This window comes from Canis lupus, chromosome 28, assembly GCF_011100685.1.
Source record: "Canis lupus familiaris isolate Mischka breed German Shepherd chromosome 28, alternate assembly UU_Cfam_GSD_1.0, whole genome shotgun sequence".
NCBI classification, from domain to species: Eukaryota; Metazoa; Chordata; class Mammalia; order Carnivora; family Canidae; genus Canis; species Canis lupus.
The window spans coordinates 14,590,891-14,614,942 of NC_049249.1; the positions used below are offsets into that span (position 1 = coordinate 14,590,891).

Here is a 24,052-nt window from a genome sequence, read left to right on the forward strand (position 1 = left end):
ATGCCCGGATGAGAAGGGCGGCGGCACCGGCGCGAGCCCTTTGTCAGCCGCTGCCTCAGCCTAAGCTGGGGAGCTGGAAGCCTAAGTGGAGAGCGAGGCCACGACCTCTCGTCCCCTGGAGGCAGATAGCCAAACCTCCTTTCTGTTCGCAGTTAGACTCTGCTGCCTCCGGATAATCTTAGTTCTTCTGCTGTTTGCCCCTCGAAACCCCTAGGTCTCCTCCACCGCTGCCTCCACCGCCCGCTTCCTGTTTATCCGCACTGCGCCTGCGCCAGAGACCGGCTCAGACCGGTCGCCTCAGCCCGACTCCCCCTCCTTCTTTTGGGCCAGCCTATTGAGCTTCATTTGGTAGGGGGAACTAGAACAGAGGGGACGAGAAAAGCGGGAGGTAATGAAGGCGACGGGATGTACTATTTATGCTTGCCACCCTCTAAAACGAGCCGGGAGCTCTGGAACGAACCATCACCCCTCCGGAAGAAGGGGAGTATGGGAGGAGGCTGCAGCAGGTTGGGGCACTGGGGATGGGGGGGTGAAAAAGAGAGGTGTTTACTCTCTCAATGCGCAGGCGCGGAAACGAAGCCTCTAGTTCTTAAAGCGAGAGGAAGAAACTGACCTATTTTCTATTGAGATTCTTCTAATAGGTAGGTTCATTACATCAGCCTGACCCAGGATCGGTTCTGTGAAGACAACATTCCAAGGAGCTCAGCTCACCCCTCTGCCTTGACATGTTCCCGTAACTTCAGCTTGGCGCTAACGCCTTTTAAATACTAAATCATTCGTTCATTCCTTCGTTCGGCAGAGACCAAGTGAGCTGGCCTCGTGCTGGGCTCTTGGGCCACTATGAGCTCACAGTATGGTGGTGGAGACAAGCAAGTACATGCACAATCCCCACACAGTGTACCCAAGTGTTGCAGGAGCTCAGAGGAGGGACTGGCTTAATCCTCCTTTGGAGAGAGGTGGCAGCCATGGCTTTGCTTTTGAGCTGGAGCATAAAGGATGAGTACGAGTTAGACTGAGGAGGGGGAAGCGGAGAGAATCCTCCAGGCTCGTGGAGCAGTACAGTTGTGGTGAGAGGTGAAAAAGTCTGACATTTTGGGGGATGGGGAGCGTGAACTGTGTCTAAGGGAGAAAGAACCTTGTGCCGTAGCATAAACATCATTTCCTTAAGAAGTCATTCCCAGGGGGGGAATCCCTGGGTGGCTCAGCGGTTTTGGCGCCTTGGAGTCCTGGGGTCGAGTCCTGCATCGAGCTCCCTGCATGGAGCCTGCTTCTCCCTCTGTCTCTCATGAATAAATAAATCCTTTTTTTTTTTTTTTTTTTTTTATGATAGTCACATAGAGAGAGAGAGAGAGAGAGAGGCAGAGACACAGGCAGAGGGAGAAGCAGGCTCCATGCACCGGGAGCCCAACGTGGGATTCCATCCCGGGTCTCCAGGATCGCGCCCTGGGCCAAAGGCAGGCGCCAAACCGCTGCGCCACCCAGGGATCCCTTTTAAAAAATGAATAAAGAATCCCTCCCAGAGCCCTAGATGGGCTTGGGTCCCCTTTGCGACTGTTTGTGCTCTGAGCTTCTTGTAGTCCTATTATAATGCACTTTGTTTACATTTATGCCAGTTAAGAAATCTGTTTCAGCTTGTGAGGTATAAATGTGAAATGATCATCTCAGTCTCATTCTCATTCTGATCGTTAAGACTTAATATTGGTAATATCATATTCAAATCCTCTAGCTGTAGCCCAACTTGTAGCTCCAGGTACTCTTATAGTCCCTCTTCTTTTTAGTCCTGTAGTGTTGAGATGGGAGTGAGAAGCAAACATTTTCTTAAGGGACCTCTTGTGAAAACAGTTGGAAGCCATAAGCAGCTTCACTGTATATTGTGGTTCCTTGGGGGATTATTGGGTTATCATTCCAGCTGACCCCAGCCCTTAGTCTCATGACACTTTCAGTGGCAACTGCTAGCAAGTCAGCAGCCACTATTTCATCTAGTGTTCAGACTCTGGGGTCCATGGCCTAGGCAAGATCTACTTTCCATGTCTGTGCTGCTCAAACTTGAAGGGAAGTTCTTGCCACACACTCTCCTCTCCAAACCACACCTCTACCCCCCTAGTACCTCCAACAGGTACCAGAGATTAGTAAGCCTATGATAAATACCTGTGGAATGAATGAAATAGGGCACTGCACCCACAGAGGTTTTTTTTTTTTTTCTTTTTTAAGATTTTATTTATTTATTCATGAGAGAGAGAGAGAGAGAGGCAGAGACATAGGCGGAGGGAGAAGCAGGCTCCACACAGGGAGCCCGATGTGGGACTTAATCCTGGGACTCCAGGATCATGCCCTGGGCTGAAGGCAGCGTTAAACCGCTGAGCCACCTGGGCTGCCCACCCACAGAGTTTAAATACTGGTTAGAGAAACATAATAAATTCAGTATGTACACAGGGTCTCAGTTTGTAATAAGTGCCACGAAGAGAGGAAATCAAATAACGTGATAAAGAGTAACCACAGCAAGGAAGGACTACTTCAGATGGAAAAATAAGTTATCTGTGAGTGAGCCATGATAGTGGCTTGGCTAGGAAAGAGCAGTGGTCATCTTCGGTGGTAGAATTGGTGATTGATTAAAGGAGTAAAGGGAGGGGGTACCTGCCTGGCTCAGTTGGTAAAATCTGGGAATCATGAGTTTGAGCCCCATGTTGGGCATAGAGATTACTTAAAAATAAAAATAATTTAAAAATTAAAAACTAGAAATAAAAATAAAAATAAAAAAATTAGGGAGTCAGAGGAAGAGGAAGAAATGAAGACTACTAAATTTTGACCTGAGCAACTATGTAGATGGTGTCATTGTTGAGATGGGAGGACTGAAAAAGCATCAATCAAAGCTCCATTTTGAACATGTTAAGTTTGACTATTACAGGTCCACATGAATATGTCAAATAGGCAATTGGATGTATGGTTTTTGAAATTCAGAGAAGTCTGGGGATATAAACTTAGGAATCCTCTGCATATAGATGGTGTTTAAAGCTGTAGGACTGGATGTGATTCGGAGGAGACTCAGGTCTGAGCTATGGTGTTCAACGTTTAGAATTCCAGTTGAAAAAAAAAAAAATAGAATTCCAGTTGAAAAGGATGAGTCTACAAACAGGTGCTGAGAAGCAGTGGCCAGAAAGGCAAGAGGAAAAACCCAGGAGAGTATGAAATGCCAGAAGGCATAAAAGGAGTGTTTTGACATGGAGTAGTTGACAACATTCAGAATTCAACCAGTGGCCAGAAAAAAAGTTATCAGAATGCCAAACTGCTGCTTTTTTCTGGATCCCATTTGTGTGTTCTGGGGGCACTTCTCTCCTTACTCAGCCTCAGACTTCAACTTCCCTTAAACTTGAATCTACCCTAAAACATAGAGATGATCTCCACACTTAACTGAGATAAATACACACACTCACCACACCCATTCATCCAATCATATACAACCATATAATTATTCATACAACTATTAAATACCTATTATATGCTAGGCCTCAAGGATAGGATGGCGGGGTGCAGGAAACCTAGTCTAGGCACTCAAGGAGGCCTCAGGAGCTTATAGTGTATCAAAGAAGACAATCACTCAAAATAAATATATGGTAACAAACTGAGAAGTGCGGGATCCCTGGGTGGCGCAGCGGTTTAGCGCCTGCCTTTGGCCCAGGGCGCGATCCTGGAGACCCGGGATCGAATCCCACATCGGGCTTCCGGTGCGTGGAGCCTGCTTCTCCCTCTGCCTGTGTCTCTGCCTCTCTCTCTCTGTGTGACTATCATAAATAAATAAAATTAAAAAAAAAAAAAAAAAAACTGAGAAGTGCCACAAAGGAAAAGTATAGGGTATGTACCATGAGAGCCTGCCACAGTGTCAACTGATTTAGAGTATGCATGATATGCATGGCATCCATCTTTCACTCACAAATCTTAACTATATCCCAAAGCAACCCTGGACAGAGATTTGGAAGACTGGGTTAGTCTCAATCCTCCTATAAACTCAGTAGGTAACCTTGAGCAGGTCCTCCCCACTCTTTGGGCCTGTTTCCTTTGCTGTACAATGGAAAGCTGAGAAAAATAGTAGACCACAGTTTTTGTTTTTGTTTTTGTTTCTTTTGTTGTTGTTGTTGTTTACCACAGGTTCTAAACTTAGGTCCATGGCCAGGCTTCAGAGATACAAAAATATATGAAAAACTGTGCATGTTTTTTCTTCTGGACAGTAGACCCACAAATTTCATCAAATCCCTCAGAGGGGCTGTGACCCAAAGAAATCCAAGGACTTGTGGAGCAGACAGTTGTGTGATAATGTGAGCAGGGCACCCAGATGACAAAATGATGGATTCTGGAAGTAAAATTTTGCTTTCTTGGACACCATACTCTCCCTTGACCTTGTCAATGTGTACAGTGATGGAAGAGAAGGCCTAATCCTTCTTTTATGGATGGTGAAGCTTAGTCACCGCATAATGGTGCCCTAGAGAAAGGATGGGAGGCCAGGCCTATCACTGATGGCCCCTCTCCAGAAACAGAACAAAGAAAGGCAGCCATTCCACATAAGAAATCTTTATTGCCCTTTGTGTTATTTGCTCCATAGTGCCTGGGTCCACCCCATCTGATCTCTCATTCTTGGCTGGAGTATAGACAGAATCTATGTCCATACTGGAGGCAAGGTTGGATGTTTCCACAAAGGAACTTTCATTAGCAACTAAAGGAAATCCTTCCTCAAAAGAAAGCACTTTGAGGTTAACTAAGATGTCTGTAAATTAGAAATTCTTGATCCAACTTGTCAGAATGTCTAGCCAAAAGACAGCTGGCTTGGCATAACCTTTGCCACATTAATACCCTGTCTCTCGTCTCCTCTGCAGATGTGGGAGAGAGATTCACATGAGGACCTCTCTGAGGTCAGGTAGGTCTCCAACTCTTACAGAACCTGCATCTCAATCTCCTACCAAGGGTTGGCTATGCTACTTTCTTTGGCATCTAAAGGGCAACAGGTGCAGGGGTTAGTGTTGTGAGGTATGTATGGATGGAGCAGGAGGGACAAAAAGGCAGAGACAGCAGCCTGTGCATAGCCATTGTGTTTTATTGGATCTAGTGTATTTTTTATTTTACAAAATATACAGAGGAGCCCAAAATGCAAAGCAGTCAACAGTGTTCAGATGGGAAAAGGGGCTCCCTCAGGGCCCTTCCCCTCAGATCCTGACTGACTGGGAGGGTGAGCTAAACAGAACGAGCAGGTATATTAAAGGGTGGCAGCATGGCAAGAGTAGTCCCTGCCTTCTAAGTGTGTACAGGGGCATCTCTGGGTAGATTGAATAGAGTAAGAAGAGACCCTATATAGGAATTGAAGAGGCTATGTGGGGGGTTGGGATAGAGCCTGGGCAGATCAAAGATTCTAGTGAATGCCCCCACACTGGGTTCAGATGCTATGCCCACTTCCCTCCTTCCCCTTTCTTCTAAGGCAGCCACTGGATGGTCCCTGACTCACTCCATGCCTCCAAGTCTAGAAGAAATGGTAAATGAAAACTTAAGTTGTAGCCATCAGAGAGGGTAGGCTGAAGCTTTGGCAGGTATCAGCTGGGAGATCTCCCACTCATATTCCCCTGCTGCTGCCACCACCCATACAAACAGGAAGGAAGGAGAGGAAGGAGTTTGAGGCATGAGCCAGACATCAGGATCTCAGGCTCTCTTGGAATACTGAGGAAAGTACGGACATTTCTGGGGCATTTCCAAGGAGACAGAGTCTTCCAAAGAGCCTGGAATTCATATTCTGATAGCCTGGGTTGGCAGACCTATGGGGCTCAGAGCTATAGTCTGGCATGCCTGAGCTGTCACTGACAAGCACTAGGCCTTTCTGCATTTTACCCCAGCCTCCTATGACCTAACCACCAGGCTCAGGCCTAAGATTTCTCTCCCTACATTCTTTTCCTCCTCCTACAAGGCTCTCAAAGGTCCTGGTCTAAAAGGTCAGTCAGTGTGGAGGACAGAGCAGACTCTCTGAGAAGGAAATCTTAGAGGAAATGCATATGAGATCAGGGATAAGGAAAGCACCATAGCAGGAGACACTTTGTCTAGTGTTGTAGTTTCTAGAGTGGGAATGGAAGGTGGAGAACCATTTATTTCCTATAGCAGGGGCATCCTCAGCACTGAGTGTCAGGCAGGAAGGGGGTGGGAGCTGTTGGGAGTTGGGAACACCCCACAGATACACTCTGCCCATGCCCTGGCCCCTTTAGCTCCAGCAATCTGGACCACTGAATCCCCAGGCTCTTAGATTCCTACAGCCCCCAGGGCAGGGCTAGGATGAGGACAGACCTGGGAAGAGAAGGGTGAGTTCCACCTGGACTAGAGCTAGAGTATGGTCCCCCCAGGACAACTGACCCCCTTTCCTGGGGAGCTAGATGACATTGTCAAAGAGCTGCATGGACCTCATGATGTTCTCGTCCTGTAGCCATGGGGTGGGAGAGGCAGATTGGAGAGAGAGAGAGAAATAAAAAGAGCTTATCAGGGACACAGAGAGGGACATTCATCTGAAATGGGGACATTCAGAGATGGAGAGAGGCAGCAAGGGAGGAGACACCCAGAGAGACCTGAAAGAGGGAAGGGACAGGCATCCCCAAGTTGCAAAGGAACAGAACTTGGGGGTGTGGGCAAGTTAGGGAGATGATACTCTGCCCAAAGGAGCTTTTTTCCTACATCACTGAATTGGACCCTGAGTCCAGATCATGGAAATGTGGAGGGCAGGGGCCTGTACCTTTTGGCAAGACTCAATGAATTCCTCAATGGTCACCACGCCATCCTTGTTCCTGTCCATCTTCTGCAAAAAGGTAGTCAGGTAGAGAGAACAGGAGGGATGACAGGAGAGAGGCAGGTAGAACTCAGGTAAGTTCTCTGCTGGGACCTTGCCTCCTTCCCTACACTCCAGAACCCTCCAGCCTACCCAGTCCCAGGCACCTGGAAGAAGCTCTCCACGTGCTCCCTTGGGGCCTCCTCTCGGAGTGCAGGATACGTATACTTGCCCATCATGTCATAGATGGATTTCATGATATCAAGCATTTCCTGTTAGGCCAAGGGAGAAAAGGATCCCTCTTCAGAGCCTCCAGTCTCCAAATCAAGAGGATTAGAGCCCACGGCAGACCCCACCCATTGCTGGGGAAGCATATGTTGGTCAGGTTTTCCTCCTCAGGGCCCTTTGCACCTCCCCACACACATGAAATCTCTCCAGCTCTTCAGTTGTCCCACACCTCCTTGGTGATGCAGCCATCCTTGTTGAGGTCATACAAGTTGAAGGCCCAGTTTAGTCTGTCATCTATGGTTCCCCGAAGAATCACCGACAAACCAGCCACAAAGTCCTGGGAAGGAGACAGAGAGGAACTGTATTTTCAAATACCCTTTACCCAATCCCCAGTCTGGGTTTGGCCTGTGGATCCTGGCCCTGAAGCCTCAGGAAACAGGCTTCCTTGGCCCACCTCCTCCAGCTCACCTCAAAACTGACAGAGCCATCATGATTGGTGTCAAAGGCATTGAAGAGAAAAGTGGCATATGTGCTGGAGTCTGTAAAGATAAGTATGGAAAAGTTTGGCTTTCAGACAGGAAAGGGCTTGCTATGGCTATGGGGTTCCCCAAACCCCTCTTATCACTTGGCATTCCCAGGCCCCTCCAGAACCCTCTCCCCAACTCAGCCTAGATGGACAGCTGCTTCCTCTCAGGTCTTGTCCCCTCACCTCCTTGAGGAAAGAACTGAGAGTAAATCTGCTTGAAGTTCTCCTCATTGACAATTCCGCTGGGACATTCCTGGGAGGTGGGGGGAGAGTTAGAAACCAGACTGAGGGCAGAAACAAAGCCCCCTTCCACTCACCACCACCTACTCTATGCCAGACTCCCAGAGAAAGCAAATCTTCCTGTCTCCAGGGGGCTAACCACGCAGTTCTTTTAGGGAAGGCAAGACTTCTCAGTGCACAAGTTTAAACACAGAACTCACCAGCAGGGCGGATTTACAGGCTCTGCCTGGCCTCAAATCCGCCAGAGCCTCCCGCTAGAAATCTGGTCTATGGGGAAGAGGGGGGCCCCTCCTCCTCCCTCTCACTCCTTCTCATACCCCTAAAGCATCCAGGCCAACCAACCTTAGAAGTCCAGGATAGGCCCCACCCTTCCTGCCCCACCCCTCAGTTAGGTCTTCCTTTGCACTCACATTCTTGAAGCCCCGGTACAGGACTTGCAGTTCCTTGCGCGTGAACTTGGTTTGCTCCTGCAGCTGCTCCAGACCCTCTGGCCGGTGACACACCGTGGACAGTTCGAACTCATCCTCCACGCTGTCTGCGGCGGGGGAGTGGGGGTGGGGGGGGGTGGGGGGTGGGGGCGGCGGGGAGGGAGGCAGTGGAGGGGGGGACAACCGCGCCTCAGGCCCGGCCTCCACCACCCCTCTTCAAAACCACCCACCCACCCATCCTCCCCATAGCCAACACCAGACACCAGCCTGCCAGTTCCCTGGACCCCGGTCTGAGGACATGAAGGCAAGATGCTGGTCAGCTTCCAGATCTATCAGTTGGCTGCACCTATGGGCAGGCCTAGCCCCAGAACCAGGGGTCCGACTCATCGCTGGTCCCCGGGCCCTTGATCCCTGCTTCAAGGGGAAGGCCCCTAGCTCCATCTTCCTCCCAGAAAGGGAGGAGTAGAAAAACGGGTTAAAGAGGAAGCGTCTGGGGATCTAGGCTCCGCCTACCCTGATCCACTCTGATCTGGCCAGCGGCACACTTGCCCCGCCTAGACCCTTCCCTCCAGCCAAGCTCCTCCTATCCCAGCCATGCTCGAGCCATGCCCCGCCCAGCTCCAGCCAAGCCCATCCAGACCCCACCCCTACCTGACACCAATAAACCTTAGTTAAGGCTTCATCCCTGGCAGCATCTCAGTCCTGCCCCAGTTCCCAACATCCAGTCCCCAGGCAAGTGCCCCCACCCCACGCGCCCGAAGGCCCGACCCCCGCCCCCACCAGGACAGTAAGTCACCTGGGTCCAGCGGGCGGGGTCTGTGGGGGCGGAGGGAGGCTGGGACTGCTAATGCTGAAGGGAGCGAATTGTCACCGAGAAAGTGGAAGACCCGGCCAACTGCAGACACACACCTCGGCCCTCACACTCAACAGCAAATCTCAAAGACCTGCGTGTTACGATGCACACACACACACCCAGCCCCGCGCACAGAGGCACACACAATGAACAAGCATAGACACACACGGAACAGACCCCACGCACACATGCTTGTGGGACTCACGCCTGTCATTTCCCCAATTCTACCCCCATGTGGTACCCAGTGGAATCAAACACAATGACACCCTCAAATAATAACTACAAAATGGGCCTCCATACATTCAGTATAATCCTATGGGCTGGGCAAGGCCCAACCGAGGAAATAGGCCTCAGGAGACAAAGTGAGGCCACTCAAGTGGGGACTGGCTGGGACTAGAAAACCCAAGGATCCTGGCATCTGGATGAAGGCGGGCTCCATCCTCTGCACCTGCATCCATCCAGGCAGGGCAGGGGCCACATGCCCCGGGCAGGGCGGCCACAGTCGCAGCCACCAACCCAGATAAGCCACGCACAGACCTCGTAGCAGTCTGTGTCTCGATCGGCCACATCGGCCATACCCACAGTCTCAGGCCTCGTGCCCTGCCACACCGGCCACACCCAGGCACCCGAGGCTCCCTCAGACACTTGGGCCCCGCCCCCCAAAGCCGGCCCCGCCGGCACCCTCGGCTTCCTCCCAGCACCTACTAACGCCCTCTCCACAGCGCCCACCCCCTCACTGGTCACGCCCACACACACGCAGGCCCACTCCTGTCACACGGGTCACACCCCGACACAAACGGGCCCCGCCCCCGGAAGCACAGGAGAGGCACTTGCTTTCACTGACTGAGGGCAGGGCCTGGGGCCCGCAGCAAGGCAGCAGCTTGAGGAACCGCTGCTTCAGCGCTTTTTTAGTGGGCCCTGGAGGGTGGCCTGGGAAGAGAGAAGACCCCAGGAAGGCACATTAACCCCTACTGTCCCTCCGTTCCCCTCCCCACCATCGCAAATCGACCCTGAGGGGAAGGGGTGTTGGGAGGGGACTGGATGAGAATGGTAAGAGTAGCTGGGGCTGGGTTAGGGAAGCACAGTGGGTTTCACAGGCATAGAAAGTCCACTCGGGCATCTTGTATCATGGGACGCAGCTGGGGACAATGAGGCCACCAAGGGGAGGTAGCAATGGCCTCAGTGCCTGTTGACCCAGTGCCCTTGGCTCCAGTGCTATAGGTGGACCTCTGAGGGGAGGTCTGGGTAGGAACTGCCTAGGTAGGAACACCTCTGTCTCTGTCTCTGTCTCTCTCTCACACACACACACATAGACAAGTGTGTATAGTGACACATAGAATGATAAATCATAGTGATGGATGCCATACAAGGACAGCTTGATACCCAGCAACTCACTCAAACCCAATGATCTAATTAAGCAGGCCCCAATACATGCGCGCGCGTGCACACACACACACACACACACACAAGTACACATTTTCGTGTAGTATCCCTTAATACAAACATATACAAATGTGGCCTAGGAAAAGCATAAGCCATACACATGAGGACCCACATAGGCCATCTTACATTGCAGTGTGATCAAATCATACAAAAACACGTGGGATATTACGACATGGTGTGCTAAGGACACTGCAATACACTGTGACCCTATAATATTATGACACATATCAAGATCACGACACATACCCATATCATATTGTGACTTATGTGTCCACGGCACCCAGATACCTAAGACTGCACATCACCAACAGAATCCATGTTTGTTCTTCCCACCTTTCCTTCCTATAATCCCTCATTCCAAGGCACCTAGAATCTCCCTGCCAGTGGAACAAAGTTCCTCATCAGTTAACTCACTCATTCACGCTAAAAGTGTGTCTCCTCCCATGTCTTTGAAGGTGACATGACAGCAAGCAATAACAGACCTTGGAGATGAGTATTTTGGTGTAATGTAGGGCTACTGACCACGGTTCCCCTCACTTCCCCTTATTTACACCGGTGTCCTACAGCTCTAATTGTATCCCAGGGAGAGGCTATGTGTTGGTGTGCCTGTCTCCTGGCAGCGCCCACCTCCAGACTCTAGGGCCAGAGCCCACAGGGTTCTAGCACACTGACTGAAGTTGGCCTGGGTCCGTTCCTGGAGGGGCCCAACTTCCTTAGGTTGTAGGTTACTAGGGCACCCCAACTCTTACGTAGGCCCCGCCCCCCCATACGAGGCTCCACCCTTGGATCAGGCCCTGCTCCCAGGAGGTAACTGCTTTGAGTCAAGGCTTCCCCCTCCAAAACGTCCTTTCTTCCCCTCCCCCCACAGAGCTATGGAGAGGTAGGAGGGAGACCGTGGGCTGAGTGGGGGATCGATGGCGGCCTGGCCCCCAGCCCAGGGCTCCATTAGCCCCGACTTTGGTTTCCCGAAGCCGGATTGCGCCTGGGGCCTCCGGTGGTGTGTCGAAGCTGGACTGGGAAGGGCGGGGAGTGGGGTGGGGAGTGGGGGTGGGGTGGGAGGGAGGAGGGCTGCACCCCCGCCTCTCCCAACCTCCTGGTCTTCTTCACATGTCCGAGGCCCCCCAGACCCCCCTCCCACCATCCCCTCCCTGCTCCCAAGACTATCTCCTCTAGGCTCTCCTGAAAGGTGGTAAGGGAAAGGGCTGCCTTTAGCCTACAGGACACCTAGGTTTCTTAGATGACCCCTCTTACCACTGAACAGTCTAAAGGGCATGGCAAGTCAGAGCCAAACTGACTTCATCTTTTCAGAACTGGATGAACCCCAGTTGATCTAAGACCAACCCTTGCTCCCCACCCCACTCTGATAATGCAGCAGAGGACAGAAAGTAGGTTGGGGGTTTCCTGCTTTTACTGAACCCTAGAGCAGACAATTCATTGGCTACTTCTCTTGTCTCCAGCTCCCTTCACATCTTTCAGTTCTCCCTGGGGTCTGCCCTAATAGCCCTCCTATCATGGTTCTTGTCTATGTTCCTTTCCTGTTCCTGGGGGAAATCCAGAATAGCTGTGCTATGGAGCTGCACAGTTCTTGGTGTGAAGAGGAGGGAGAGGCCAAATCTCTCTGGGGGAGGCAGAACATGGTCCCCTCTCTACCTCCAATATCACTCTCCCCACTAGATTTTGGGGTGATGTGGAGAATGTCCAGGCCCTGGAAATCCTGAGAGAAACTTGGAGTGGCAAGGGGGCTTGGGAAGCAAGGTCCCTGATCTGTTCTATGCCTTACCCTCCTGCCAGAGCTGGTCTATAAATGTCTCATTCAGTGTTCCTCCTCCTGTTCCTCCTGATCCCACCCCCATTCCAAGCCTTGAGTATGAAGCTGGTATTTCCTCAGGGAACTCTGGGAACAGCCACACACACAATCCAGTACCCAAAGCGGCCCAGCCACACAACCTGTCCCCCTCAAGCACAGTCATATTCACCATCTCACAAAGCCACACACCCTATCCCTCTGACACATTAAATCACATCCCTGGCACATACAAAGTCTCACACAGTCACACACTTTGTTCTTTTTCACACAGATGAACACATGGTCACACCCCCTGCACCTCTCGCACAGAATCCATGCACACTCTACAACTACACATGCAAGGATGGAGGTATGGAGAGTCACTCACACATGTCTTCAGAGCCACTGTGGGGCCCTGGCCCCAAAGGGACTCCCCAGAAGTCTGGTGTTTTCTCAGGAACTCTGGAACCTCTTTCTTCTACTCCAGATAGTCCTGCCTGTCTCCAAACCTCTCCTCAGTCTCAGATGGATCTCCCTCATCTCCATACCCCAGTCCTCCCATGCTGTGCCCCTCAGCACCCCCCCAAAACACCCTGGCCCCTGGCCTCCTCTCTTCACCTTCCCCAGAAGCCCCTCCCCCAGACCCACTCCTTGAATTTCCTTCTTTGCCTCTCAGATGTCCTGTTCCCCAAGCACCCGTCCTTACCTCCCCCAGATGCCCTATCCCATCACTAACATGCTTACCCCCTGCCCCCAGTCATAAAAACAGAGTAACCTCCTCCCCAGCATTGCTGGGCGGCTGCTCCTCCAGTCAGCAGCCCAGACATAGCCAGACACCTGGGTTACCTTCCAAGGAGACAGGCTCAAAGAGGCCAAACTGCTCCAGGACCTTGACAAACAGAGCGAGGACCACAAGCACAGCAACCATCTCTAGCCCCTCCAGGTTCATGGTGGGCCTGGGGCATGGCCCCCACCAGCTGAGGCTCAGACACACTGGCAGCCCTCCTCACACCTCCTCCCCCTCAGGCTCCCCAGCCTGAGTAGGACCGCCTGCAGCCTCCCTCCCCCTCTCCCTCCCAGGATCTCCTCCCTCCCCCGCCCCCTCACCCCGCCTCTGCCCCACAGCCTCCCAGCCACAGCCTCTTCCTCTTCACAGGGCTACTTCAGCCTACAGACTGGCATCTTCTCAGGAGCCTTTGGCCAGGATATGGGCCAGAAAAGGCCAGGCCAGAGGAGGAAAGCAGTGACCTGCCTCTATCCCCGAGGACAGCTTCCCCCAGACACTTTATGGCTACTCAGTGCCAAAGGGAGGGGGGCAGAGGGAGGAGCTATGCCTAGGGAGAGGGCAGGGAAGGGCAGTGTAAGTGTCTGTATGTGTGTCTGTATGTGTACGAGAGAAACTATGAGTTACACATGTATAAATTAGAGATATATGTGTCAGAGTATATTATAAGTGTCTGGGTGTTTTCTTGTGTGTATTCCTGTGTCTGTGTGGAGAGTAGAGTATGAGTTTCTCCTCTTATGTGTATCCCTGTGTGTGGTTTACATGTGTATGTGTCTATCATATATGGGTGTGTGTCTTGTATATCTGGGTAAGTGACCTGGCTGTCCATGGTATGTGTGTGTGAGTGCACTGCAGTATTTATGAGTGTGTATGGGATAGGAAGTTTATCTGTTTAGCAGGGCTGTGGGATGTCGGTCTGAAGACTGGTAGTATGGATGTGTCCTATAATAAGGAGTATGGGTCTAGAGTGATTGTGTAATTGTATCCGCGTGGAGCCGGATGAGGATATAAGTAGGGAGAAGGCAGTGACCTCTCCAGTCAGGAGGACACCACCAACATCGATCCATGGTTGCCATGGAGACTGTGAGGCTGGAAGCACTCTTTCCACAGGCAGGGAAACTGAGGCCCATGGGAAAGAAAATTAGGTCCAACAGCCTGGGCAGGAAAAAGGCTGGTTAGCCTTCTTGTGACCTTCCGGGGAGGGGACTTACGGTGGTTACCTTTGAAACCCACAGATTCAGGTTCCTTGGGAGAGGAGAGACCAAGCTTCTTCCTTCCTCCCACCCAGGATCTGCCAAAGCTTTGCCTGCTCCTTGAAAAACGTTACTGAGCTGATGGAGAAGTCCAGAATTGGAGGGAAGTCTGTACCCTCCAAGGAAGTGGCCCACCCTCACCTCCCCCCAGCATTCCTGGAGCCCCTCCCCCATCTTCCCTGCTCCTTGTTGGTGTGTGTGGGGGGTGTTCATGTTTGTAGGGGTGAGGAGAGGCCTGCAGAGCCAGTGAGCCAGAGACAAGAGCCTCTGAACTCCTGCCACAGCTGGTAAACACTGAGCACTCACTATGGGCTAGATAATACATTACGTTCTTACAGAGTTGATCATGTTTTTTTCTTTTTTAAAAAAATCAATTTAAATTCAATTTAGTTGAAATACAACGTATTATTGGTTTCAGCGGATAGAATTTAGTGATTCATCAGTTGCATATAACACCCAGCACTTATTTATTATTATTATTATTTTTATGATAGTCACACAGAGAGAGAGAGAGAGGCAGAGACAGAGGCAGAGGGAGAAGCAGGCTCCCTGCACCGGGAGCCCGACGTGGGATTTGATCCCAGGTCTCCAGGATCGCGCCCTGGGCCAAAGGCAGGCGCCAAACTGCTGCGCCACCCAGGGATCCCAACGCCCAGCACTTATTACATCAAGTGCCCTCCTATCATATTTTTTTAAGTAATCTCTACACTCAACATGGGGCTAGAACTTACAACTCTAAGATCAAGAGTCACGTGCTTTTCTAACTGAGCTAGGCAGGCACCCCGAGACATGATCACATTTAATTTTCACAGTAGGGCACCTGGGTGGCTCAGTGGTTGAGCATCTGCCTTTGGCTCAGGTCATGATCCCAGGGTCCTGAGATGGAGCCCCACATCAGGCTCTCTGCAGGGATTCTGCTTTTCCCTTTGCTTATGTCTCTGCCTCTTTCGTGAATAAATAAATAAAAATCTTTAAAAATATAATAGTTTTCGCAGTAAGTGTATGAAGGAAGTACCATTATCCCTACATCACAGGTAGTGAAACTAAAGCTAAAAGAGGTTAAGAAAATCACCAAGAGGGATCCCTCTTGGGATCCCTCTCTCTCTCTCTCTCTCTCACTGTGTGCCTATCATAAATAAATAAAAAAAAAAAAAATCACCAAGATCACTAAGTGTCAGAGCCTCAGTTTTAACCCATTTCACCTTGAGCCTGTGCTCTACACCTTCACACTACACTGGCTCCCTTCTTAGACAGCCTGCCCACTCAGGAGGCCCAGTTTTGGGGGACTGACCCCAGAGGGAGCCCTCCTGCCTTGTCCAGCCCTGGGATGAATGTGTCTCAGCTCCAGCCACTGGGTGGAAGTCCAGGTGGGGCTATCCCTACCACTTCATTTGAAATTCACTGATCTGCAGTTCTACATGGCCACCACTGGGGGTCAGGCATCCATCTCACATCCTATTTTACCCCTTCCTAATCCTCCACCCCCAAACAACGGGAAGTGTGGAAAGGATGGGAAGAAGGGTGCACCACAGGCAGGCTTGGTCCTCTGCTTGCCCCTCTACCCCCTCCTCCAGGAAGAAGTCAACCTAGGGGAGTGCTTTTGGTTTCTCACACCTTAGACATTATAGGTTTACAGATGTAACCAGCAAATACTTCCCCATCAACTATCTACATTCCACAGCTGGCATTTAATTCCCCCTCCCCTTCCAGACTGGTTGGCCTCCTCACTGTCCCCCAAACACATCAAACTCGGTGCTATCTCTGTGCCTTTACTCCTGCTATGAATGCCCTCCTTTCTGTTCTCCTGTTCTACAGTTCTTACCTAACAGGACATCCAGCCCTCAGTACCTGAATTTCTAGTGAACTCAGTGTTGGGCCCTCAAAACGTAGCACCTAATTCTATAATGTTATTAAGTAGGAATAGTAAAAGGAGGCAGCATAGCATGGTAGGTAATAGTGTGGGCCAGACCAGAGTACCAGATTCCTTGGGTTCAAATCCTGGCTTTGTCAGAGCAAAAAGTTTCTTTCTTATTTCCTTCTTTCGGAGGGAGAGAAGGGTTCGGGCGGAAGGCAGGGAATGCCTCCTTAATGCCGGCCTTCCTCATTCTTTCTTCTTCTTTCTTCTTTCCTTCTTTCCTGTTCCCTTTCCTTTCCTTTCCTTCCTTTCCTTTCCTCCTCACCTCCACTCAACTACTAGATCTCCTCTCTCTCCCACTCCTTTTTTTGTATATTTTTTTTATTGGAGTTCGATTTGCCAACATATAGCATAACACCCAGCGCTCATCCCATCAAGTGCCCCCCTTGGTGCCCATCACCCAGTCACCCCATCCCCCCCCCCACCTCCCCTTCCACTTGTTTGTTTCTCAGAGTTAGGAGTTTCTCATGTTCTGTCACCCTTGTCAGAGCAAGTTCTTAATCTCTGTGTGCCTCTGTTTCCCATCTCATATGGTCTGGGAGGGATCAATGAATATATGGAAAGCTGTTAGAATATCTCTTGGCACAGAGTAACTGTGAAGTGTTTGCTACTGTTATTAACAACATCTCCCTCTACTTACATTTCTAAAACTCTTCATTAACAAAGTATTTCCACAAACATTGTTATCTTGATGGCTTCTCATGACAACCCTATGAGGTAGAGTGAATAGTATTGTGCCCATTTCACTGATGAGGTAAACAAGGTCTATAGCAATAAAGAGACTTGCTTGAGGTCACCTCGCTAAGATCTTTCTGGATCAGTTCTGTTTCCTCAATTAGATTCCAAGCTCCTAAAGGGCAAAGTTGTTTAAAAATTAGACTTACATAAATTGAATGCCAGGTTCTGATCTGGTGCTTGTGGAACAAAGGTAAACTAAGCAAGGTTCTCGCTTCCGCTGGGTAGGGAGAGACAGCCCATTGAGAGAACTATAAGGCTTCTATTCATTCAAAACATATTTAGTATGTGTCTACTATGTTGTAGGAACTGTTCTAGGCAGGGCATGGAATGAGCTATAAAAGCTTGTTTAACTATAAAAGCTCTCTAACTGGGAGGCCAGGAAAAACTGGGAGAGGGTATTTTTTGGGCTGGTTCTTGAAAGATGGCTAAATGTCAACAGTCTACCTTAACAAAGGGGTCAACAGTTATTGAGCACATTTTGTGTTCTGGATACTTTCACATATTGTCTCAGTCCTCATAATTAACCTGAGAGGTAAGGTCTATTACTCCTGTGTTTACAGCCAACATGGTCAGAATGAGTAGTAGTATACCCATTTTGCAGATGAAAGAATTGAGGCTCAAGGAAGTGATTTTCCCAAGATAGCAAAGATGATGAAGGATGGATCAAGATTTAAACCAGGAAAAAAAAAAAAAAAGATTTAAACCAGGATCAAGGATCTGTCAACCTGTCCTTCCTTTTTTTTTTTTTTTTTTTTTTGTAAAGATTTACAGCCTGTCCTTCCAATGTGTGTGGAAATGTCAAGGAACCTTGGATGACTGTAGCTTACTTTGTGTTGGGGGAGCCATAAATGATAAAACCAAAATGGGTCAGATTCCACGGAGTCTTGAATGCCAAGCCAAACTATCTAGATTGAAGGCGGCAGCATAGCCACGTCTTCTGGTTCTCTGCTGCGATTCACAGATGGAGAAACTGACAACCTTTCAGGCTGTTGCCCTGTCCCTGGACCCTCCTTTTCTGTCTCACACCCCCCACTCTCAACCTTCAGAGACCTTGACCCAGCCTCACAGTGACTCAAGGTTCTAAATCAACCAGGCTTCTGGTGTGTGTGTGGGGGGTGTCTGTAAGTGAAAGAGTGAGTTGTTTTTCAGACTCTCCCTTCTCCCCACTCTGAGACCTCTCAAGTCCCAGGGCCCTATGAGAAGATTGCCCAGATCTGTCCTCCCTAAGCATCCCTGTGTCACTTAGTTTTTCCCCAAGGGAGTAAACCCTTAATGGAAGCACTTCAGGCAGAGTGAGGGCTCAAGGGAACACTATCTTGAAGCATTAGGTGGGCCCTCCTGAGGTCCCTCAAATTTCACTGCAGAGATACTCTTACCAATTGTTCATCTCTCACAGTTCAAACCCAGAATAATACTGCCTTATGAAGGGACCCACCCTATGTAGCTGTACTCCTTTCATCTTGTCCTTGATACCCCAGTGAGGACCCCAGCCAGTGAAGACCTCAGAACTCTTCTCTCAGTCCCCAGTCAGGCCAAAGACACAGCAGCCCCCAGCTGCATTAGGTGATTAATGACCTTCCTAGGCTTTGGGGCTATTTTGGGGCCTGGAAGTCATTCCTGCTGTGATTGAGAGCTGGCCTTGCCGGGCTCCAGCCATCTGTCACTGGAGACAGGTCCAAGCAGGGGGCTTGAGGGACACATGCTCCCCAAGACTGCCAAGCATGGCTCTGGCTCAGCCCCATCTCCCCTCCTTCTGGGGAACACATGGCTAGGAGAGGCCTACCTATATTCCAGGAGCTCAAGAGGATACCATGGAGAGAGCCAGAAAACTACAGGTCCCAGAATGCCACAGGGCTAGGTTGTTTTGTTTTTGGGGGTCAAGTGGGGAGGGCCTTTCCCAGGCAGCCCTAAGGATACCCAAGCAGAGGTGTGTGTAAATCTCAGCAGTACCGTGAGATGATATCCACAATCCTCATGTCATAAATTCCACACATCCCACACCAAGGTACAATCTTGTGTTAGGTACAGAAGTAACTTAGTGTGACTCAGGAACCCTCAAACCAACTTTAAAGTACAATTGCCCAGGTACATGCAGTTTCAGTGTCACAGAATCCCAGAGATATGCAACCCCCAGGATGCACAGCCCCAGTGATCACAACCCGAGTGATGCATAACCCTGTTCATACAGACTCCCAGAGATAGACAAAACGGTGACATACAATCCTTATGCTACACAAGTCTATTCATCCCACAGTTCATGAACTCCCTAACTGACTTTAAGTTGGTCCAGTCCTACCTCAGTATTCCTTCTGGACAGTGATCCCAATCATCTTAAGATCCCATTAAACCAAGTAATTTAGTAAAGGGTTCTTGTGTCTTTTCCCTGTTCTGCTGCAAGTTTCCTCCATTTATCCCTGCAAGGGGCCTTGCCCCTTATATCCACCTGCTTAAGTCCCCCTCCTTTATCCTCTGTGAGAAGTCCTGCCTCACACCCTCCACCATTTGAAGGACCATGATGTCCCCAATCCCTATCCTTTCCTCTTTGGAGACTCCTATCCTCTACCTTCTCGGTAAGGTACGTGACCTTATCCCGAGCTCTACTCTGTCAGGGATCTTGCCCTTTAAACCCTCTCCTTTGAGGGATCCTGCTCCCTCCATCTCTGTGAGGGGCCCTTCCCCTCCCCACCTCTGTAAGGCTCTTATCCCACTTCACTCACTTTTCGAAGGGTCCAGCCCCTTCCTCCCTTCCTCATACCTGGCGACAGCGACCCAGTCACCAGCTGGTAGAGGGATCTCGCTGCCTGCCCCAACGGGCTCCGGCACCTGCGGGGGCATCGGTTCATGATTCTGCTGAGAGCTCACTGGCCAAGCTCCGCCCCCAAGGCCCCAGGGCGGTCGTGTCTCCGCCCCCACTCGAGTGGGCGGAGCAGGCGGGCCGGACCTGCGGGACCAGAATCTCTGACCGCAGGGTTTTCTTCCACTCGCCGGGCCGCACAGGGGAACGCACCGCGGCCCCCATCGTCTAAAGCACCTATCCTCACCCAGTTCCTAGACTGGGCTAGGCGGGGCACGGGGGTGGGGGAGGGAAGGGACGGACTCTCCTCACAGCCTTCTCTGGGAATGTTTTCTGGATTTCTAGTGGGGAGGGTAGGCACCCACGGGTTTTGAAAAAGGAGCTGGGGGAGGGGATAATGAACCTTATTCTTTATTGCCCCTCTTCAGCCCTGCCTTCTCTGCCTGTCGCACACCTCCTCCTCCCAATTTGGCACGGAGAAGTGAAGGGGATAAGCAGGACACAGTTGTCATGGCAACTTCCCACACTTCCATACTTCTAGACCAATGGGAGAGCAAGAGGAAGGAGGAGGAACTGGGCATCGTAGTGGGGTGGCAAAGAAGAGGCTGCTCTGAATTCCTTTCTCTCATAACTTTCTGCTTTGTGTCCCTCTATCTTGCTCCAGTGGGTTCACAGATTCTCCCATTGTATGCTGGCTGCCTGCCAAATGCATGAAGAAGCTCTCCTCGCCTCAGTCTCAGTCCCAACCCTTTGCAGGACTCCTTTCTATAGGGCTGTACCCAAAATAAACCCTTCCAGGACCCACTGACGCCTTCAAACTGCTGGGACAGCCTACATGAGAGACATAGTTCCACTCCTCCTACTGGAGGATCCTGTATTTTTGGCAGAAAATTCTACATTCACGAGGCAAGCATTACCTCCAATCTCCATGCAAATTTTGCCACTTGATTTGGCGGCGACATCCCCATTTGGAATCAGCTCTGTAAGCATGGCTGCCCTACGACCACACGGGGGCGCCCTAGACTGGGGAAATGATATATCTGACCGGAGGGACCCGAGTTCAGGCCTTGGCCTGCCAGATCCCAACTCTCTACTCGTCATCCCTAGTCCTTGCTTTGCTTCCAGGTTGGACAGGACTGCCACTGATTGCTGCTTTTACTCACCACGCCACACTTCCAAGCAGCCCTGCCAGGCTTGGAAGACCAGAGGGAGTAGATCTGGGGCGGAGTGGAGTTTCAGATTCTCCCCACTCCCCACCAAAAAAAAAAAAAAAAAAAAAATCTCCAGCTTTGGGTCTGGGGGAGTGGGGGAGGTAAGTAATTGGGGTACTCCGGATGCCCTGATAAGTTAAGGACTCCCTATCAGCCTGATGGACCAAAATGACGGAAACCAAAGACTACCCCCATGTCCATCCCAGGAATCGGGCCTGCACAGGGAAGACACTTTGGGAACTAGGACCTCCTGGCAGTACCTCTGTCCTGGAGCGCTCTTCAGCACCTCGGACAACGACTCCCCTTCAGGCTTTAGCTCAAGCGTCTCAGGGCACCCAGCACTTTATCAGGGGGAGTCCCAACCTCATCTGTCTCCTGTTGTAAGATAAGCCCTCAATCGAAAGGAGAGCTCCTGGTAACACTATTTCTACTTTCCAAGTCGTGAGTGGAGCTATCTACAGGAGGATGTTGATGATGAGCATCATTCTTGACACTTGTCAACATTTGACCTATTTCCTTTGGGAGGCAGACAGCAAGAAGTAGTGTTCTCCATTTTAGAGGTGAGAAAAGTGAGACCCAGATAGCAAAAGTAATAGCCCATTCCTGCTCCCCAGGAATACAAGTGCTTCCCCACCTTCACCTAGTCTCTGATTCAAATAGCCAACTGGGGAGGGGAGGATTCCACTAAAGGGGAGAATCAATTAAAACAGGAAACAAACACTGACTAATGTGGTGTTAATGAACGCCCTGGGGCCTTACTACTCTCAAGCATCCTGAGTTGGTGAGAACACAGTTCAAAGCAGAGCTGGACGTTGGAGTCCATCCGAGTCTGAGCCACATCTAGGGCACACCTAGGGCCTGCTTGAGCCAAAAGGCTCTCCCTTCTAGGAGTCTCAGCATAGGAACTAGGGCTTCCCTAGGGTCAATGAGTATGGGAGACACTCTAAAGGCATTAGATCCTAGTTGTCATCCTCATCCTGGAGACTTAACCTCACTCCCCTAAGGACAGACAAGGATCATGGGCTCCCTCCACCTTCCCAACTTGTTTCAGACACAGGAGACAGTCTCCCTCCTCCCATCCATTGTTGGAAGTTCCCGGGCAGGCTGTACAATGAGACAGAAAACACATACGCACATGGAAATGTATACAAGGTAACACAGTCACCTACACAAACACATGGGTCTGCCTACTAAACCCAGAAATATATGCAGGCCCAGGTTACTCCACACTGTGGGAGACAGAGCCTGCCTGGGCAGCAAAGTGGTTTGGGGAGGCCACAAGGCACCTTCCAGGCCAAGTGCTTCTATTTCTGGGTCTGGAGGGGAAGAGGGGATATTTTCCTTCATGATTGGATAAAGTTCTGGGAGGGTTGTTGAGGGCTAAAGGAGCTTCAGTTGAAAGAATGATCTCTGAGTACTTTCTTGGGGGTGGGAGATGATGACCCAACACTAACCAAAAACTCCCCACAAGGGCCAGGCGTTGTTCCTGGGAGCCAGGCTGGGCAGACACTGGTGTCCCTCCTTGGGTCCACCTGGGCTGTTTGTGGAAAATGTGGGGAAGCAGTAAATGTGTGGTAAAGGCCCCCTTCTACACCAGGAAACCAGAGAGGCAGCAAGGGTAAGACATGTCAAGACACTCACAAAAGCCCACAGAAGACATTGCCTCCTACACAATCAGCATGGAATGCTGATATAATCTGCATATTCTCACAATCACAAAACACAATGCTTGCCCCAGGAGGGTCACAGTCATAAAGTCTTACAAAGAGACATACCACCATAAGGTGAAGCCCTGACACATTCTGATAGTCACATGTCACTTCATACAGAAAAGCACAAAGCACAGAGTTGCACATTGAACAGAGACATGGTCAAAACAACTTCATTAGTACAACAGAGTCCTACACAACCTTATTCAAACATCTGACAAGATCATACAATTGCACAGCCAACAAAATCACACTTACCCTATCAATATACCAAGCCTAGGGCACATGGCAACCAGCTGAGGGAGGCGCACACACATATACACACAGACACACACACAAAGAATGACAGGCGCTCACGCACGTAACACCTCCCACTCCAGACACTCTCCTAGCTTTGTGTCACACGCCCACACCTGCTGCCTCTCCCCACCTGCCTGCCTGTCCCCCCACCCCCCACGGTTCCAAAGGCTTTGGACCCCAGTGTCTTGCTGCCCAGAACAGCCTGGAGGGTGCTTAGGAATGGGACAGAGTGTGAGTAAGGGCCTGGCCAGGGTCAGAAAGGCTTAAGGGTCTGGGGGATGGAATCTACATTCCCTCCCACGACCCTTGAGCCCCTGACTCACCTGTGAGCTGGTCATAAGATCCGTCCAGGTCTCGGGAATCGGATAAACTCTCCTTGCGGCCCTGGCCCCGCATGGCCCCCGGCGCCCCCGTCCCGTCCCGCCTGGGCCGTGGGAGGGGGCGCCGGGTGGCCAAGATAGGGCGCTCACACGGCGCCCCCTGGTGGCGTTGCTCGCTGTCTGGGCTGGGGCTGAGTCTGGGATGGACAGGGGTCCCGCTGGGGGTCCTGGGGCAGGAGCAGGAAGCTTGGGCAGTAGGTGAACGCAGAGCCGGAGGCAGAGCGGAGCTAAGCACGGAGCCAGAGCCAAGCCGCCTCTCTCCTCCCGCCCCCTCCCCGCGGCTGTCACCGCCGCCTCCCCCCTTTGACGCTGCCGGGATTGGCTCCCCCTACCCCCGCCCCCTCCTCTTTGCAGCTCGGGGGAGGAACCCGGTGAAAGGGTGAGCTGGGAAGTGCGGGGAGGGAGACTGGTTTTCCAGCAACACTACCCCCAAACCTGAAGCCACGGGTTCTGGCGGTGGAGGAGGGAGCAGGACCAGAAAGGACCCACTGTGAGGACCTTCCCCGTCCCAACTCTTAGGCACTCCTTCCCCCACCATCAGCACTGGCCAGGGTAAGTCTCTGAGCTACCTGTCCAGTCTCACATCAGCCCCCATCTTCTCTGTTGTTCTCTTCCCCCATACGGGTCTCCGGGTCTCCGTGCACTCTCACCAGTGCCCACCCTGCTAGGAGGGAGTTAGG

At 51.0% G+C, this 24,052-nt stretch overlaps 2 protein-coding genes and 1 long non-coding RNA gene across 4 annotated transcripts in view; 1 reads left to right on the forward strand and 2 right to left on the reverse strand.

Moving 5' to 3' along the window:
- The window catches only part of OGA (O-GlcNAcase), a 28,598-nt gene extending 27,815 nt beyond the window's left edge, over positions 1–783 (reverse strand). The window contains exon 1 of one of the 2 annotated variants that reach the window (XM_038578583.1): positions 614–783. The gene's annotated coding sequence lies outside the window, so the exon portion shown is untranslated. The remainder of the gene's footprint in view (positions 1–613) is intronic. The other variant, XM_038578584.1, reaches the window with a different exon arrangement.
- On the forward strand, positions 106–14,853 carry LOC111092927. Its single transcript, XR_005380522.1, has 3 exons — positions 106–1,067; positions 4,866–4,906; positions 14,308–14,853. It is a non-coding gene; the product is annotated as an uncharacterized LOC111092927 (long non-coding RNA).
- KCNIP2 (potassium voltage-gated channel interacting protein 2) lies at positions 5,190–23,591 on the reverse strand. The gene is made up of 10 exons (NM_001197190.1): positions 23,316–23,591; positions 9,894–9,989; positions 9,003–9,056; positions 8,189–8,313; positions 7,722–7,791; positions 7,481–7,551; positions 7,242–7,349; positions 6,952–7,056; positions 6,752–6,814; positions 5,190–6,442 (listed from the first exon to the last, which is right to left on the reverse strand). The coding sequence occupies exons 1-10, from the start codon at positions 23,386–23,388 to the stop codon at positions 6,395–6,397; spliced, it is 813 nt and encodes a 270-aa protein (NP_001184119.1). The 5' UTR covers positions 23,389–23,591; the 3' UTR covers positions 5,190–6,394.
- Between the last annotated feature and the right edge of the window lie 461 nt (positions 23,592–24,052).

Excerpts from the sequence above, each read along its gene's own strand:
- KCNIP2 (NM_001197190.1), bottom strand. The coding sequence starts at position 23,388 with ATGCGGGGCCAGGGCCGCAAGGAGAGTTTATCCGATTCCCGAGACCTG. Across the intron at positions 9,057-9,893 it reads CCTGCCCTCAGTCAGTGAAA|CATTAGCAGTCCCAGCCTCC; the intron begins GCAAGTGCCTCT and ends CGCTCCCTTCAG. Across the intron at positions 7,350-7,480 it reads ATGGCTCTGTCAGTTTTGAG|GACTTTGTGGCTGGTTTGTC; the intron begins GTGAGCTGGAGG and ends TCTCCTTCCCAG.